Genomic DNA, 19,411 nt, shown 5'->3' on the forward strand with positions numbered 1-19,411 from the left:
GTTTTAAAAAAAAAAAAATAAAAAAAAAATAAAACTCTCATTTGGGCAGCCTTGGTGGCTCAGCGGTTTAGCGCTGCCTTCAGCCCAGGGTATGATCCTAGGGACCCGGAATCGAGTCCCACGTCAGACTCTCTGCATGGAGCCTGCTTCTCCCTCTGCCTGTGTCTCTGCCTTTCTCTGTGCGTGTCTCTCATGCATAAATAAATAAAATCTTTAAAAAAGTAAAACTTTCATTCAACTTTACTTTGGGTTGAATACACAAGCAATGTGCTCTCAATGCATAGAAATCACAACAGAGAGCAGCAAAGGACAGTGGGGGGTCGTGGATTAAGGAGAATGTGATAATTCACATTGTGATTTTTTTTCTGCCCATGATAGAAGATAATTCACACTTCTAAAATCTCAAGACTTTCCTTTGTAAGGAGCTAAAAGGAAGCTCAGGACACCTTGCCTACACTTCCCTACTCCTGAACAAATTGATTAGTCTTTTCGTCAAAAATTCTAAGAGTTGTAGCAGCAAAAGATTTTAATAGCAATGAAAGTTTGTAAACCATATTTCAATTGTTTTCTTGAACTCAGAGTGCAAGATGCAGGGTTCTCCTAATTTTCATTAATGTTTCTCCTGTCACTAATCTTTCATTTTGTTTGGCAAGGGCAGATTTTTAATTAAGTCCATTCTGGTATAACATAACAAAGTGAGACAGGTATTACAAAGAACACACCTGCATGAATCATGATACTCGGTCAGTCTGATAGGGTTAATTGCAGATTCAGGCAACTATGGCCCTGAATAACAAAAAGCTCCGTTTTCAGAGTCCCTGGTTGAATATTTAATCAGATCAGGAATTTGTCCATCCACATCTGGTTGTTCATCAAAGTGAAACCCTCTGTTTGAGTGTTCAATTCTGGTGTGAAGTGTTTACCATGGGAGCGAAAGCTCGAGCTGATCTTTTTAAAAAAGATTTTATTTATTTCAGAGAGAGAGAGAGAGCAAGAGCAGGAGGAGAGGGGGAGAGACAGAGAAGCAGCCTCCTTGCTGAGCAGGGATCCAGATGCCATACAGCACTCTGGGATCATGACCTGGGCTGAAGGCAAATGCTTAACCAACTGAGCGGCCCAGGCACCTGAAAGCCCCAGCTTAGAAGGTAACAGTCATCAGAACTATTGAGAACAAGAAAAGAACCATCTGGCACATTGACTAGATTTTCCTTCTGCCTCCCGGTATGTGACTGGTTTCCAGTATCATCTTTATTTCACAAGTTTTTTTCAGCAACACTGTAAAGCTTGTCACAACCATATGACCACTACCTTCCATTGAGTCATAAACTCTTACAACCCCAGGAGCAGAGTCAGGATCAAAATTCAAATGATAGCACATAATTTTAGACACAAGGATGTCTGTGCTGGTGAGTCCACTAAAGTTCCTTTGGATGTGATTATTCTGCATTGGAGGTAGTGATGATGAGCGTGGGGGGGACATCATCATGACTTGCTCTTGGCCTCTGCAATGTGACACCCATGGTGTCAACAAGCCATTAACAGACGGATCCACAAAGATCTCTGGGGCAATGACTGTAGGCCCTGGTCCACTTGACTTCCATTTTCGGAGAAAGAGTACCCTCCCATCCACTTGAGAAGGAACCCTAGAAACTTCCATGGGAGAAGTGTCTGCAGGCACAGAACACCAGATGCAGTACTGAGTCCAGCAGACACGTGTTCATTGAGGTGATGATGCAAGCGTCCATTCTGAGATTCTGGACTCTTTTATGAATTATTTTTTTCCTGGCAAACAGTTGCAGGCTGAAGACTGTGAGGAATCTTTTCAAACGTCATTCCGTGCTGGATTTGGATTGGGAGAATGAACCAAAGCTGTGCCTCTTGCCTCCTCCATTTTGATCCACCTCTCCTTAGAGTTTGTGGGTCAAGAGGCACAGGGTAGGACGTTAGTGGTGATGGCCAAGGGCAGTGGACTTTATTGGTCTTTGAGCTCTCAGATCTTTAAAGACTCTCGGGGCTGAGAGAGGAAAAGGTATCCTCAGCTGGCGGAGCTCCCAGAGGGTGTGTTCCCCTCGCCTTTCTGCTTTTGTTCTGCAGAAAGCCGCCTCTTTACCCGTTAAGCTGTGACTCTTTGATCTATTTCCCCCACACCGTTTTAATCTCCACTGTGGCCATCACAGCTGGCCAGATGTCCACCTTAGCAGCTACCAAATAAGGAGTGGTATTTTCCCAACACTGGCTAGGGATGGTTATTGTACCACCACGAAGTCAGTTTCCCGGTTACTTTTATTCAGGTTCAAAGATTTCTGGAAGGTTTCGGGGACTACTTCCCGGTTGCGACTCGTTCTCCGATCCCGGGGTGGGGGTTGGGGGGGGGCTCAGTCTCTCTCTGGAAGGTTATTCGCGAACATCTGGAGAGCCTGCGGGGCTCCATGCACCCGCGTGTGTGTCTCCAGCTTCATTTAACCCTTGGAGCCATTTCCGGCGGCGGCGCGGCGGGTGGTGGCGGCGGCGGCCCGGCCAGAGCCTGACTCCCGCTCGCTCGCCCAAAGCCGGCGCGAGTGCCGAGAGATGTGTGTGGGTTTAAGCCGCTAAACGTTGTGGTAATCTGCTGCACGTTAACAAAAACCGAATGCGCCATCGGTGATGTTAGCGGGCAGGCAAAGTTTGGGGCTGGGGTGGAAGAAGGGGCTGGTTTGTTTCGGATGATTCTGACTTTAGAATCGCTGCACGTCACAGGGAGAGAGAAAAAATAAATAACTAGAAATTGGTGTGCAAGAGAATACACCAAAGCATCCTCTCCAATGCCCCTGGTCGGGCCTCCAGCCCAAAGTGACTAGTTCCCTCTCCAGATATTTACAGACCTTAATGCATTTTCTCACCTAAATAATACTCTTCTGTTTTATGCTCCGGTGGCTTTTTGTGTCTACCTGACTGGGCTTCGAATTCCTTGGGGGCAAAGATCTCGTCTCCTTGGGGGCAAAGATCTCGTCTCGTTGGTTTTTGTGCCCCCCACCGTGCCTTGCACAAAGAGAGGGGCTAGTAAAAGTAACTTGCCAAAGAAGGTGTGTTTGTCCAATGAGTAAGTCCTACAAACTAAACCTTTCAGGTGCTATTCCTGGAAGGCACCTGGAGGGGGTTCTTGAGACTTCAGCTGGGGTTTTTCCCGATTGAACCCCTGTGAGCCTCACCGTCCAGCCTTTCACAGCAGCAAAATATACCATAATATCCTCTGACACTTCTCTCAGGATAAGGAAAATTAGACCACAAGTATGGATATGCTAAATAGGCTGCCTGACAGGGAACATGATCTGACACTGAACAACAGAGTTTTACTTAATTAGCTAGCACCCACTAATCAGGAAGGCCTCAACATCTGCCAGTGGAATCTGAGAAATCTGTTCTAAAAGTTGAAAAGCTGAATTTATTCGCCACAGATGGGGCATCTGCAAGGAGAAGGGAGCAAAAAGGTGTTCCCAGTTAAATCAATTTGAGAGAAGAGGTTGGTACCCAATTTCTAGAGAGAGTTTGTGTAGGGAACGTTGTCTTTTTCCCTGCATGTGACTATTAATCATCGGATGTGATGGAAGAAATTTTCATGAATTTTCTCTGCATTCACAAATGTAATGAACAGCTTGTGAACTGTTTTGAAGAAACTGAAGTAGAACTCGAGGGCTTAGGTGGGTTTTTAGATTTTTTAATTTATTTATCATAGTCAAATGACTGGGTAGTAGAAACGTTTTGAAGAAATTCACTGACCTGTTTTCTGAGATCAAGGATAACTTTTTTTTTTTTTAATAAAAACGCTCTGAGAGATCCAACTTGTTCCCTCCATGGGCTTATAATAATTTCTTGCTGATGTGGCAAGTTACTTTAAATCCTTTCTGCAAGGAGATATATATTAATACCAGTGTTACAAAATATCTGAACAATGGGCTTGAAACTATGAGAATTTAAGAGTTGATTTGTTCAGGGAAGTGGAGGCAATTCAGACTCAATCTGGATGTGTGGTTTTAGGTAGTTAGCAAGTGAATTCAACTGTCATTGTTGAACTGCTTTGAGCTAAATGGAATCATTGATGGTTAGTATATACAAAGCTATCTGGTGGCAGTAAAGTTAAGACTCAGGAGAGAGTCAAGGATTTTGACGAATACGAATCATCTTTAAAATTTTTTTATGGTTGCCTTTGGAATACAAACTCTCAGCATGTCCCTGAGTTATGAAGCATTTGCCCTAATGCTGTGGGAGGAACTACACTGAACACCCAGATGATTTTGAAATTTCGGACTATATGGGTGCGATCTGAGATGTCTGGGTTCACTTGGCCCTGTGAAAGTATCAGTGTTTTTCATCAAAAGTGCTTAAAACCAGTGTCTGGAATCAGAATTAAGACTCGTCAAATTATAACCTTCTCTGCCATCATTTTGAACAACAGCTCAGTCTTTGAAATATAAACCTTTAAATGCACTTGCTCAGATTGATCCCTCGACCCTGTAACTATCAATTTTTACCTGAATAAAGTTGATGAAATATTTTAGACGCCTCTGGCACTGATATGAAAAATCTACATTACCGGCTAGGCAACAGACTATAACAACTCCGACAAAAATATTCCCGTCGTATAGACGGAGTTATTTAACCCTCCGCTTCGCTATTGAAAAACTTGGCCGCTCCTGCCCCAGCCAGTGTCCTAAGCGCCAGTAGGGTTGACAGAGTTGCTCGCATGCGCTCTCGACACAATCGTGTTTGTCGCAATGGGCCCTGGGCGGAAGGTTACACGAGAGCTAGCGACTTTGATTATAGTCATTTTGTCGGTAGCGCTGGTTACCGCGCTACTTCCGCGCTGGTACTTGATTGTAACAGAAAGTAGTTCCGGCCCGTGTTGTTTCGGCCGAGGAGCCGTCGCCGCCATTTCAAGACCGTGAGAGGTAGATGGCCAACCAGAGTTCCTAAGGTTCGAAACCTGTGACTGCTGCCGCCTCTTAGGCCTGCCAAAACACTGGTACGGCTGCCGCCCTCTTCCTACTACCTCCAGAAACATTCTTGCCAGTAGTGGCGGCAGCGGGTCAATTACCCTCCTCTCGTTCTCAAGAAGCTCCAGATGGCGTCTTCCGTGGGCAACGTGGCCGACAGCACAGGTACCGGTGTCCGTTCTACCTTGGCAGATGCCCTGTTGGGGTCTCGCGCCGTTCTCTCATCACTCCCTTCCTTCCCCCGGCCATCCTCATTACATCAGTGGCATTGCTGAGCTTTCCGTCGTCTACCGGCATCTGTTTTTGGGTTTTCCTCTGTCGTCCGCTCCTTGTACATTTCCTCATTCTTGCTTCCTTTCTGCTTCCATTTTTTTCTTGTTTAATCCCATCAATTTTCTAGCTTCCTACTCTTTCGGGACGCTTCTATCACACGTGTGCTCTTAGAATGTCTCGGAATGGACTGCATTGGAATCTCTGCCCTTTCACTCTCCTTCGCAGCAGTTTTCTCCCCTCATTCAGGCCACCGTCCCCACCTCTCTGCCCTCCCGACCCCCGTCCAGCCCTTTCCCCTTAGCCGGATTTGGTTCTTCTCTGTCAGTCTCGGGCGGGGGTGCCATTCCGGTGTAATCATGTCCTCACTTTGCATCACCCGAGGACGAGCAAAAGCTCTTTGGTGTGCTGTAAGTAATCTCGAGAAGAGGGGATACTGAGCAACACCCCGCTAAGCATCGCCTTTTTGGTGTTCCTTCTGTCGAGCGGCCCCGGTTTAGATTGGAAATTTCCAGGGGTTCCTTTTGCCATCGCCCGATTCTACCCGCTGCCCCCAGCCTGGATTTCCCATCCTGTCTTTCCTCCCCTCCCGCGGGGAACCACACCCTTCCCTTCGCGAGGTTGCCAGCCCTGCGGTCCACTTCCTACCCTTTGGGGAGAAACCATGCTGGAGCTTAGCTGGTGCCTGGGCATTGACCACCCTGCCCGCCGAATGCCTGCTTTGTGTTACTTTCTCCCTGTATTCCTCCGCCGCCGCCTCTGGGTCTTCCATCCCCATTCTTTAGCTTAGTATCTCTTTATTCATAGGGTGTGTATTTTTTTAAGTTTTCATCCCTGCTTGAAGAGTTTGTAAAGCAACTGGAGTGTAGCTGCACAAGTGCAAGGCGGTTGCCCTTTTAGACAATTCAATCGAGAGCATTCTCTACTAAAAATAAGAGAAACAAATTATAGGAGTGTCCTTCAGCTGCCTTTCCATATTGAGGCTATTTGGGGCGGAAGGAGCGGGGGGGAACTGGGCTGCGGTTCTTAGGTTTCTCACGAGGTTATTTTGTTGTTTCTCAGTTGAGACATATCAAGGGTTTTAGTATTTGTGGACATTGTGCAGTAAGTAGTAGGCGAATCTTCAGTTGCATCTTATGTGAGATTGTGGGTAGTGGGATTTATAATTTGTGTTCTCATTTCTGCCAGGGATCCTTAAAGATGGAAGATTTTGTACTAGCTGGTCCTTTTCTGTGTGTATTTTGTTTGAGGACGTTGTCATTTCAGGTGTTGATATTATCAAATAAGGGGCTTTGAAAAGTTGACAAAGTTATGTGTTAAAACGAGGAGCTAGGAAGTTAAGAGATTTGTCTAAAATGTGATTAATTCATTAGTTTCTATTTGAGAAACTTTACCCGGATTTGGATGGGAGTCTGCTCTTGTGTAGTGGTCAGCTTTACATTCTGTCAGGAAATTTACTTTGCTTTCCTGAGTATACAGATCACTTGCCAGCCCTAAGGGTTGGGGAGCAAGGCTCAAATTTGACTTGTCACTGTGACCTTGGTAGAATTTAAATAATTTGTACATGGTTTCCTATTCCAAACTTCTAATGAAAGTGCTATGGTCAAATTCCTAGTAATATATCACTGTTTAAGTGTTTACAGTGGAAACTTAGGCAGTCTGTTGTTTTACTCGCAGTCTCTGGGCTTTAGCTATACGCTTTCTCATTATGAATTTGAATTAAGTCACTTACACAGAGCAAAGTGTTTTTCATTTGTTGTTCATTCTGTCCCACTTTATCGAATGGTTTTATATTTTAGCATTTTCCCATTCTTAAAAATCATTGCAGTTGTAGGTAACTGGTTTATATAGGGTTGTTTGCAATGTCTTAATCCTTTTAGTGTCAGAGCTTTTTGGAAAATGCTCGTCTTAAACCAGCGTGGGTGGAATTTAGCTAATTTGGTCTCCACCATGAATTTGGGATAATAGAGGAGCAGTATAATCTTGGGTCTTTATTTAAAACGTTTGATGATCCCTCAAGTATTTTGGTTCTTGAGAGACTAATTTATCTTATCAGCTGTTTTAAAAATAGCACCTTGACTTTTAGAGTTTCCCCCCCCTCTTATGCTGGCTTCTAGTATATCCCTTAATTTAAAAAATTAAATTGAGAAATCTACAAATAATAGGTGTAATTTTAAGAGTTAAAAGGCATCTGGTGCTCTCTCAGGTTAAAAGAGAGATTGTTACCAATATCCCACCCCCCCCCCACAAATCCAACCTGAAACATGTGACAGAGTATTATGTTTCCAGTAGGATATTCTGACATTAAGTCTTTGTGACCTTGCAAATCACGTTTTATATTTTGTTTCTGTGTGTTAACTAAGGTATAGGGAATAATGTTTAGTGATCTTCAGATACTCCTTCTGACTTATATATAATTTAAAAGTACAAAGTATTTTTGTTCATAAAATGTAATCTTATTCGGAAGTGTTTTTATCTAGTCTGGGAAAGAAAAGTTAATGGTGTATTCTAAAAATGCCAATTCTGCACCTGATGTTAACTTGGAGGTATAAATAACGTGCAGAACACTCTAGTGCTTTACATAGTTTCAAGCGTTTTCATCTTTAAGTTTAATATACCATATTTTTACATTTTTTTGTTGGCATTTCTAACTTTTTGTTTTCCCCCCTCCTTCCCTCAAATGTTTTGATGATTCTCCAGAACCAACGAAACGTATGCTTTCCTTCCAAGGGTTAGCTGAGTTGGCACATCGAGAATATCAGGCAGGAGATTTTGAGGCAGCAGAGAGACACTGCATGCAGCTCTGGAGACAAGAGCCAGACAATACTGGTGTGCTTTTATTACTTTCATCTATACACTTCCAGTGTCGAAGGCTGGACAGGTAGGAGATGTGGGGGTACCTGCTGGTGATTGCTGCCTCTGGGTGCTGAGCTTAAAAAATGATACTTAAATATTTGAACTTGAAATTTTTTGGTACTAGGTTGCTAACTGAGCCACCAACGCACATCTGCTCTTTGCCCACTTGTGACATGCCCAGCTGCCAGTTTTTCTCCCCTTCTTTTGTGGTGATGGTTATATTATCAGTATGACAAGGGACCTTTTCTAGATTTTTCCACCTACATTTGCCTTCTTAACTCTGTTTAGGTAATAAATTATTCTTAGTATATATCTGAGCATCCAGTCTCACCTTTGTAAGATGTGTCAGCTTGAGAAATGGAAATGCTCAGAAATGATGGTATATATTGCTGTGGTAGGAGGTGCATATGTGGTTCAAATTGCAAATCCACACATCATTATGATATACTACTTTTAGCTAATCAGTTGAATTAATCAAAAGGGAAGAATCTGTGTTCTTATCCTTTTAATAAATTGCCATTCTGGCTTGTTTAAACATTTGAAGATGAGTGTCATTACATTTTATCAACAAATGTAAAAAGGATCACGCACATAGCATTTTCATTCTTGATCTTAGTGTTTATGCCTTACAATGTGGCAATTTGGTAAGAAAACTTTAATAAGATTTTATCTCCTAAGGAAAAAGAATTCCAATTTGAGATCTGGGATACCCCTACTTTTGAAAAACTTTGATTTCCAAAATTTTTCCTACTATACAGTAGCTAAAAGATAATGTATTGTTATACAGTTAGCAGTGATGGCGCAGGAGCTTCAGAAACTTAGTTGCTTATGGGCCATACCTTCTTTTTGTAACGTGCATACCCATGTGTCAACAATTTTCTTCGCTTTTTCCAGATCTGCTCACTTTAGCACTCTGGCAATTAAACAGAACCCCCTTCTGGCAGAAGCCTATTCGAATTTGGGGAATGTGTACAAGGAAAGAGGGCAGTTGCAGGAAGCAATTGAGCATTACCGGCATGCATTACGTCTCAAACCAGATTTCATCGATGGTTACATTAACCTGGCAGCCGCATTGGTAGCAGCAGGTGACATGGAAGGGGCAGTACAAGCTTACGTCTCTGCTCTTCAGTACAATCCTGTGAGTAAAAATTTTAATGGTTATTATTACAAAAGCCGAGAAAGAAACAGCTTGCTACTTCAGACATTAAATAGGTTTTTGCATGGAGTAAAGTTAAGAATTTAGAAATGTTCGTTTATTTAACATGGTTGAAATTGCTTTGACTGAATCTGTGTTGTTTTAAAAAATTCGCTTTATCTAGCAAGTTACATGAGGGAGCATGGAATTTATCCTTACTGCAAGAAATTCTACATCTCTTTAAACTGCCTGTAAAAGTGCAGAACATGACATAGTTTCTTTGGGTGGTTTTGATTTAAATTTGGGTATATTCTGATAGGTATTTGTAACAGTTAATTGATTTTCAAGGAGTAGTGGATAAAGGGCCTTAATCTGTAATATGAAATAGTTAAGATGCCACTATATGGATCAGTGACATGAAAAGTAGGCTGCAAAATTTGTTCCTCAGTAGCTTATTCTTCTTTCTTTCAACATAATTAAAAGTGGTAGAATTGAGGCAATAGTATCCAAACCAGGTTTTGGATTCGTTCTTAAATTTTTTGGTCTAAATTGCAGATTTTTTTTAAGATTTTATTTATTCATGAGTGACAGAGAGAAGCAGGCTCCATGCAGGAAGCCCGATGTGGGACTTGATCCCGGGACCCCAGGATCATGCCCTGGGCTGAAGGCAGACGCTCAATCACTGAGCCATCCAGGGTCCCTAAATTACAGATGTTTTCTGGCAAACAAGTGAGGCTCAGCTGGCAGACATTAAGTTCACACTGCGTTAGGGTCTTTGAAAGATACAAAAAAAAGTAAGACTGGTCCTTAGAACTTTTGATGTAGTTAGGGAAAGAAGATAGAAACTTAAGAGGTAATGATGGGGAGTGTAGGAATCCAGAAAAAATGAAGAATACATAACCAAGCTAAGTGGTCGGACGTTTAATTTTGCAACAAGTCTGGAAGTGATTAATTAAAGTAATTATGTTAGCTATCATTTATTGAAAATCCGCTATGTGCTCAGATACTGTGCCAGTTGTTTCAGATGTTGGTCTTAATGCTTACAATGATCCTTTGAAGTAGATGGTATTATTGCCAGTTTTACCAATTAAAAAAAATAGTCAAGGATCATGTAACTTTCTTGGGATCACACAGCCAGTAATGGTGAAGTAAGATATTAAAACCTCATTATAAATATCATTTTTTTTCTCTTGGTAGTCATTTTTAAAAATTTAATATCATTTTCTCTTGGTAGTCATTTTTAAAAATTCAAATGTAATTAACATTCAGGTGTACAGCATAGTGACTCAGCAATTCTGCACATTACTCAGTGCTCATCACAGTAAGTGTATCTTAATTCCCTTCACCTATTTACCCCACTTGCTCCCCTCTGGCAATCTCTGCTTTGTTCTCTGTTTAAGGGTCTGGGTTTTTGTTTGTCTTTTTTTCTTTGTTTCTTTTGATTGAGCTTGAAATATCTTGAAAGTAAACACAGAAGAGAAGAAATAAAATATTTTAAAAAGGGATGATGTGCCCAGAGGGCACCCATCCTGAAAGGCAGCCCTTGAGTAGAGTTTGAAAACCACTGACCACATCCTACTCTCCCTTAGTTCCTGTTTTACAGGTTCAGAAACTGCAGCTTAATTTAGTAATTTGTGCAAAAGATCTGAAATCACTTTTTAATTTTGACATCTATTGATTATTTTTCCAGTTAATTTTAAGACTTTAACATTTATTATTATTTTGTTCATTGCTTTTTGTATGGATACAATGAAAAGTCTCCCAGCTGCTCTTGGAGATAGCCAATGAAACTGATTTTTTTCTGTATCCTTTCAGAAATACTCAGTGTATGTAATATATAAATTAGAGTGGCTTTTTCTAATTTTTATTGCAGTACTATCTAGCTAGTTACCCCAAAGAATTATGGGGGGGAACCATGTATGTGCTGCCACTGGGGCTTGGAGCCTGTTCTTGCAAAGGCTCAGAGTTCACTTGTCCACCTAGTTGTCACAGTAAGTTCCTTCCCTTAATTAATCAGGGTTGGTTCCACCCTTCTCTTGTTGATTTAGTATGAACTCACTTTTGTCCTCTTACATAGCTGTGGCCCCACATCTTGAACTCTGATCCCTTTGGCTCTGGTTTCCAATTGTTTATATGTGTGGCAGAGCAGTCACTGATGCTGACCTTATATGAAACTGTAAGAGTATGATGAGAAGGGAAAACTAAAGTGGGAGACACAACCATGTTTTTCAATATCTAACCTGTTAATAGAAAGCTTGTCATTGTGCCCTACCAAAGAAGTAAAACAGTGTTAAAATACATCATGGGAGGGACGCCTGGGTGGCTCAGTGGTTGAGTGTCTGCCTTCTGCTCGGGGCGTGATCCTGGGATCTGGGATCAAGTCCCCCATCAGGCTCCCCGCAGGGGGAGCCTGCTTCTCGCTCTGCCTGTGTCTCTGCCTCTCTCTCTCCCCGTGTGTCTCTCATGAATAATAAATCAGTCTTTAAAAAAAATACATCATGGGACTACCCCTTGAACAGTTCTGCATTCCCATCTGGTTCTGTTTCTACTAGTTGAGGGTGCTCCTTTATTTCTGTGCCTTCACCAGTAAGAATGAAAAGGATTGTGCAAACTGCTTTGATTTCACCTAAATGACTATAGCAATCATGTTTTATTTCAGGATATCTAGTCTTTTTTTTTTTAAGGATTTTTTAATTTATTCATTTGGGGGGGGGAGAGCAAGAGTAAGAGCCAGCCCCAGCCCCCTGCCGATCTTTTGCAAAAGCAGGGGTAGAGGCAGAGGAAGAAGCAGAAGCAGACTTCCTGCTGACTTGGGAGCTGGATGTGGGCTCAATCCCAGAACCCTGGGATCATGACCTGAGCTGAAGGTAGACACTTAACCATCGGAGCCACCCAGGAGCCCTGCAGGATATCTAGTCTTTTTTTAAGATTTTATTTATTCATTTATGAGAGAGACACAGAGAGAGACAGAGGGAGAAAAAGACTCTGTGCAGGGAGCCTGATGTGGGACTTGATTCTGGATCCCAGGATCACGCTGTGAGCCGAAGGCAGACGCTCAACCGCTGAGCCACCCAGGCGTCCTGGATATCTAGTCTCAACTAGATTTCAGCTTACTGTCAAATGCCTTTGTCAGTTTGGTACTGACAGCGTGTCTTGAGGCTATTCCTAAATTGTGCTCTTGTTGGCAAGGAATTGTCCTGAATCATATAGATGCAGTTGGCATTCTATTGAAAATAGTTAAAATCAGGTTAGTTTGGTTTTGCAGCAGTGAAATGTTATGGTAATATTCTTGGTAATATGTTTTCAGCAGTGTTTATCTTTTCCAGTTAATGATAGAAATTATTCTGTGACTTGATTATAGAAATTTTGAGACTGAGATGCCTGGGTGGCTCAGCAGTTGAGCCTTCAGCCCAGGGCTTGATCCTGGAGTCCTGAGATTGAGCCCCACATCGGGCTCCCTGCATGGAGCCTGCTTCTCTCTCTGCCTGTGTCTTTGCCTCTCTCTCTCTGTCTCTTGTGAATAAATAAAATCTTAAAAATTTGTTTTAAGACTTAGAGCTGTTTTTATGTTCTGAATTGTCTTATTGTCTTCTGTAATGTTGGAGGACTTAATAATTTCACTGAAATTTTAGTCCACTGTATTGGAAGGTGTGATTGCAGCTGGCAGTCTTCTACATGATGGTTCACTACAATTCCCAAACCTGGCAGTCCCTTTTATGAATTATGTACAAAATTGTTCTTTGTAAAATGGCTATAACTCTGAGTTGCTCTAAGGATCTCTGTTGGTTGTGGAAATGTTGCTTTGGCTTTGACTGTGGATGCATAATGTTGAGAGCTACTGGCATCCTGACTACCATGTTACTGTCACATTGTTATGGTTGTGCTAAACTGTGGAAAACCATATATTTCTATTTCTCTCTGCTTTTTATTGTTTGCTGTGCAAATGTCACATTTAAATATTTGAGTGCTTATTGTGTGTGTAGCGCTGTATTGGGAATTGGGGTGATGTGCAGGGAGAAAAAGTTTGAGGATTATAGTATGAGCTGGGACCTGACCCATAAAGAGAAAAAGGGCGTAAGTTCCTTGGGTGATTATTGTTAGAGAGTATTAATCAGAAGACTTTCTTGAGTGGGTGCTTATAACCTAAGCATTCTGTAGGGAGGTAAATAGCAAGTAGACTTCCTTGGCTGAAGTGGTGAGTCAAGTAGTAACAAGAAGTGAGTGTAGTAGAGGAGAGTCCATTTGAAGATTTAGAAAGAATAGAGAGGCTGAGGAGGTTAAATTTAATTTGAGAGGCATTTAAGAACTACTGTAGGTTTTTATCAACCTGATTTTAGTTTGTATGTGTATATATAGATGTGGGTAGGGATGGGGGCTCTAGGAAGAAAGGCAGGAAATAAATGCTATTTTATTTTAGGAGGGGTGGTTATATATGAAATTCTTACTCATTCTGAAGCAGTCTTAGGTTTTGAACTTTTGGGAGAATAGTGGTATCCTTGAATTTCCTAGAAATCTGCTGTTTGCGCATAGACATTTGGATCCCCAAATGGGAGAATTGGGTTTCAGTATTATATTTAATATGAAGTGTTTTACCTTTCTCTAAAATTGCCTTGTTGATTATCTTACAGTAATCTTGAAGATAATCTATTTTTAACTGTAGGCATTGTGTTAACTGGATTTAGTATGGTGTAATGGATCAAAATGATATTATTAAATATAAATATAGATAGACACTGTCAGGACTTGGATGGCATCCACCCAAGAGTTGATAGAAATTAGAAGGTAAAAGTATAATAGTTGGCTAAGATATATAGTCCATTAGGGTCACTGTTGGAGAATTACTGCAAGATTTTGATTATTATGGCTCAGAAAAGGCATAGGAATTGGTAAAAGTCCAAAGATAAATAACTGCAATAATCAGGTATGGGTAGAAGGAGCTTGTATGAACAGATCGGATTGTTTGGTTATGTTTGGCCAAAACAGAATGGTAACCCTTAAAGTTTAGGAAGAAAAATTATACGAAGTACATGGCAAGATTATAGAATCATTACTTCTGAGTATAAATGGGTTAAAAATGTTTAGACTCATTAGAGGAAGATAAACCTGTAATAAGATTAATGAAAAAAAATAAGATTAATGATACCTATGATTCTTGTTTTGAGAATTAGTATTCGCCTTTTGTATTTGAGATCATGGGAGATAATCATTTTCTCCCAAAACACTATAGGCATTGCTGGATGGACAGGACAGATCAGGTAGATCATGGAACTGACCCAGTATGGGCAACCATAACAGTGTTCTGTGGCAGCCTGTGTTTTTGCTGGCTGACTTTTTGGTTCACTTGATGGATGATGGTATACAATCACAAAAGCTGTTTATCAGTTAAATTAATCACCTGATTCTGGAAACCATAATACAGTTGTGCATAGAATTATATATATGATGATACTTTGGCACAATTGGGAAAATTTCCCTTACTGGGACTTAATTTAAGGCTCTTTTACCCTTAGAACAGTTTGGAATGATAAGCTTACTCCCTACTGCCATTGTTTGTGCTTGTTGACTGATAGATTTGAATGACAAAGGCAAACAAGGACAAATAAAAATTTAAGCTCACTATTCTGATGAGTCTTTCATACTGATGAACGGACTGGTGAGTCAGATGACTAGCAACACAATTATGCTGCTAATAAAAAGCAGAGTCAACTGCTTTTCATTATTCACCCACTCAATTCTAATGGCACTTAATACTAATGAGTAATCTAGTGGCAGGTGCCAGGATTGAAGCTTTGGTTGGATGGTAATCCTTCTGTCTAATACTGAAATGAAGTCAAGGTTTCTAAATATGCCTGACAGCCTAAGGGTAGATTTGCTGATAGCCAGTCACAGCTAAATACTTTTTTTCCACTATGGAAAATTTTTGGCTCTTGATACTGGAGTGATTCATCATAACCTTTGAACAAATATTTGATGCTTTTTTTTTTTAAGGTGACATTTTAGAGAGAGGAGAAGGTATAGTAAGGTCCATAGTCTTTTATCTGAAACTGGTGGGATCAAATGCATTTCAAAATTGACAATTTTTAAGATTTTAGAAAGATGGTAATACCATGTATAAAACTCCCAGGTGGGTCTGGAACAGCACCTTCTAGTAAAACATTATTATATTTCTGCAGCAGAAAGTATGAGTATTTACACTAAGTAGGATCAATAAATTCTATAAATAACTTCATGTCAGATCTGGTCAGGTTTAATCATCAGATAAGTTTATGGAATTTGGAATTGAGGATGTGGGATTGTGGTTCTGTAAATTGTCAAGCAGTATCTTTAGTTGGTAGAATAAAAGGACAGTGAGCTAAATGCATAAAAGTAATTTCAAGGTATTTTTGATTGACAGTATAATGAATGAATATCTCTTGGTTTCTAGGATTTGTACTGTGTTCGCAGTGACCTGGGGAACCTGCTCAAAGCCCTGGGTCGCTTGGAAGAAGCCAAGGTAGGTGTTTGATAGAACACATTTAAACATCAGTGTTATGAAAACTTTTACTTTTTGCCAAGTCTTCAACTCTTCATTGAGCTATCTCCAAAAAAAAAAAAAAAACAGTCCTGTGAAACTGAGGAAACTGACGGCATGAATCACCTCAGACTAGAGCAGGGCCAGGCTTTGGCGTATCTGTTCTAAATCTGGGGGTAAAGCAAGAACCTGAACATTTTGGAGCCTTTCTGCTGAGCTAGATCATCTTTATAACAATGGGCTCCATCATGATCTTATGTGGGAATAAGTAACATTCCTTCAAATCTGAGGCTTGCCTGCTGGTGACAAGCAGAGCGCCTGTGATTTGGCTCAAGACTCCTATATGATGCAGGTGCCATTGAAAATGCTGCTCTTCTAAGTCCTTTGTGGCTTGTAAGTGGAGAAGAATTTCATCCAAATGTTACCCTGTAATACTGGCATTTAAAATTCTTACTTAACCTTCCTCCCTTCATCTTCCTTACCCTTTTTACAGTGGAAGAAAGGCTGTTAAAATTATTGCAAATTAATAATTGGAACATCCTGCCCCTTCTTGTCCCCACTTCCTTCCCTAAGTTCCTTTTTCTTCTTTTCCAACCCTAGTTGTCTACCTTCTTTTCTTCCTTACTTTTATTCCTCCCTGCCCTACCTCCTTGAAAAAAAAAAAAAAAAAGGACAAAGCTGGTTTGTTTGGGAAATGGACTGATCGAAAGAAAACTTGCCAAAGTGGAAAGGTGGCTTTTAGCATTCCGTGTTTCCAAATAATGAATTTGAACACCAGGTTGGGTTATTAAAGCTTTTGGTATAATTGTAAATTAAATTTACAAATGAAATTGTCTTGTTACAAGCCACCTTACGCAACCGCGCTGCAGGGGTGAGGAGTGGGGAGAAACCAGAATGCTTCTGAAACTCCCACCTGTTGCTCTGAGCCCCACGCGCATGCTAATGCGTGGAGTGTATGCGCAGCGTAGCTGTCTGTTTGACTGCTTCATCCAGGGAGGGAGAAGGCTTTTCAGCACCATCTGATGTTAAAAGGCACTAGTTTTAAGTGCATAGCTCATAAATTCTGCTGACACTTTGGATTAATCTTTATGTAGGTTTCCAGCTAATGAATTGTAATGGATTTCAATCTTAGCTGATAAATCTAATTGGTAATTTATAGAACAAATATTTGATAAGCTCCAATTAATTGTCACCCCACCAAGCGGACAGCTAACATGAATTGCACTTCACTGCAGCTTTAGAGATCGGTTTAGGCTGAGACATTGCGCCTGCCTTAGGTTGCTGACTTCTTTATTTCAGAGCTCTGGAGACACCTAGTTTGAAAAATGTTTATTCTGTTTTTGTGAGAACTTAGTGAACAAGAACATACTCTTGAGTGAAATGCAATGTATTTCTTTTGTAATCAGTGCATTTGAAAATTCAAGCCAGCATATTCCTAGTAGATGGAAACAAAATTAAGTTGTCTTTGTAGAAAACGAAGAGCCTTTCTTCCAGCAAAAAATCCCTGCTTATGCAATAGCCCTGATTAACCCTCTCCCTTCTGCATGTTTCCCATGTTACAGACTTGAGACTGTCCTCATTCCCATATGTAATAGACATCCAAAGAATTTCAATTGCTTTGTTGAACTTTTACTAATGATCTTGTTTTTATTTTCTCTCTTGTTTTTGGTTTTTCACCATTGATATTGTATTTAGAAGGTTTCAGGTGGGTGAAACCTCCTATTCCATGCGTAAGGTGCCTCGCTGAAGGGAGCTCGAGGCCTGGATCTAGGGCAGACACACACCTCCTCCTCTTCCAGCAAGGAACGCACCGAAAAGTCACATGATGAGAAATATGGTAACGGGTTTGTAACTGCCACAGCAAAACAATTTGCCTCCATGCCTGAATCTTCTGTCTTGTGGCTTCAGAAACAGCTTAAAATAATTTTATTTACAAGCAAGTTATGTAAGAGAATGTTTTATACTATAGCCACAATTCTGTGAAAGATAAGTAAAAGTTAATTGATATTAAAAATTATTAGAGATAATTTACTAGTAAAAGCTTCTAACTCTTCTTGTTGTTCATTTTTTTCCTTTTTTCTTCTTTGTTTGGATTGCAGCATTCTGCTCTTCTGATGATGCGCTGTGACCCTGCAGTAGCGCAAAGGCTGCGCCGCGTTAATGCGCAATGCGTGCAAATGAGCCCCTGTGAACGGTTGACTAGATGAGTAATCTGATTGACTGGCTCCCTCAGTCCTATTGTGTAGCCTTTTTGGATAAAATTGGGTTTTAACATACCTCGAGTCCAACTAATCTCATTAAACAAATATTCTCTATGGGCCTGTCTAGTAGATTAATGGATCTGGTTGGCCGTTTGCTGCGTCTAGGGGTGTTCTATGTAGCGCAGCAGTTCGCAGCGATTGCGCAGCGCGATGCTGTTAGGTTGCGCAAGCGATGTTTGCGCTCGCATTACAGGGACCTCAACCTAGGTGCAATCCTGTCATATGAGGTTTCAGCTTCAGTCCCCTTTGGGAGTCAGGGACATTGTGAGGATGTAACTTTTATAGCCTGGCTTTCTCATACCTAACATAGCAGAACAACATTTTTCTCCTCAGTAGCAGAGTTTTGATGTTAGTGAGGAACATTATCATTTAGAGCAGCATTTCCCAAAATGTGTTTCATAGTTTTCTAATAAAATGTCCAATGAGAAAAAGAGTTCCATGATCAACTAAGTTGAAGGGAATCCTGTATAAACTATTAAAGGCTAAGGGAAGTTCTGTAGCAAAGAAACTTGCTTTCTGTTTTTCTAATTTATTTGATCATGAAATGCTTTTTTCTAGTGATATCTATTAACATTTTTAGAACATGCTTTGGGAAACTGGTGAGGGGTGGTGGGGGGGTGGGAAAACTTAACTTTGAGTGGCACCCTCTAGATATGACTTGAAAACCTAGCAAAAGGCCTTAGGTGTTCAGATAAGAGAAGTCCAGCATAGAGTTTTAAGGCAACTGACTTCCCAGATAAGTCCCAGTATAAAGGGTTGGCTCTTGGTTAGCAGAACTGAACATGGTGGTTTGCACTTGGGTTCTGGTGGCGCAGGCGCAGGAGCAGCCAGCTGTGGCAGCGCATTAGTTTTGGCGCAAGCGAGCCTATGCTGCAGGGTCACTTTTGGCTGGTCAGAGAAGGAATAATGATATCACCTTCTTCCCCTCCCCAATCTTTTTTTTTTCCCTTTACAAATTTTCCCTTTTCCCTTTACCTCCTTCCCCTCCCATCTTCTTTCATTAACCCCTCCTAAAGGCATGTTATTTGAAAGCAATTGAGACGCAACCGAACTTTGCAGTAGCTTGGAGTAATCTTGGCTGTGTTTTCAATGCACAAGGAGAGATTTGGCTTGCAATTCATCATTTTGAAAAGGTTAGTAATGAAATTAATAATTGGTTACTTGTGAAGTGCTTCAGGGTGTTTTTACTTAGAACCAAGTAATAGGCCTTTACTTAATCAGTCACTTAATCTCTTTGTTTCTCGGACAGTATTACAGCATTTGCCAAATGGGATATGATATGGCAGTTTTAGTTTTGTTTGTAAAGATTTTATTTTTTTAAGTAATCTCTACACCTGATGTGGGACTAGAACTCATGACCCCAAGATTGAGATTTGCATGCTTTACCAACTGAGCCAGCCAGGTGCCC

At 40.9% G+C, this 19,411-nt stretch overlaps 1 protein-coding gene and 1 pseudogene across 2 annotated transcripts in view; one reads left to right on the plus strand and one right to left on the minus strand.

The window, feature by feature from the left end:
• Nucleotides 1–610: 610 nt before the first annotated feature.
• Nucleotides 611–2,638, minus strand: LOC100688354 (annotated as a pseudogene).
• Nucleotides 2,639–4,870: 2,232 nt separating this feature from the next.
• The window catches only part of OGT (O-linked N-acetylglucosamine (GlcNAc) transferase), a 36,417-nt gene continuing 21,876 nt past the window's right edge, over nt 4,871–19,411 (plus strand). The window contains exons 1-5 of one of the 2 annotated variants that reach the window (XM_038587695.1): nt 4,871–5,135; nt 7,971–8,121; nt 8,991–9,234; nt 15,656–15,724; nt 19,020–19,136. In XM_038587695.1, coding sequence (XP_038443623.1) covers nt 5,099–5,135; nt 7,971–8,121; nt 8,991–9,234; nt 15,656–15,724; nt 19,020–19,136 — 618 coding nt within the window. In that variant the 5' untranslated portion in view covers nt 4,871–5,098. Of the gene's footprint in view, nt 5,136–7,940; nt 8,122–8,990; nt 9,235–15,655; nt 15,725–19,019; nt 19,137–19,411 lie in introns of both variants that reach the window. The other variant, XM_038587694.1, reaches the window with a different exon arrangement.

The sequence above is a fragment of the Canis lupus genome, chromosome X (genome assembly GCF_011100685.1).
Source record: "Canis lupus familiaris isolate Mischka breed German Shepherd chromosome X, alternate assembly UU_Cfam_GSD_1.0, whole genome shotgun sequence".
In the NCBI taxonomy this organism is placed as follows: Eukaryota; Metazoa; Chordata; class Mammalia; order Carnivora; family Canidae; genus Canis; species Canis lupus.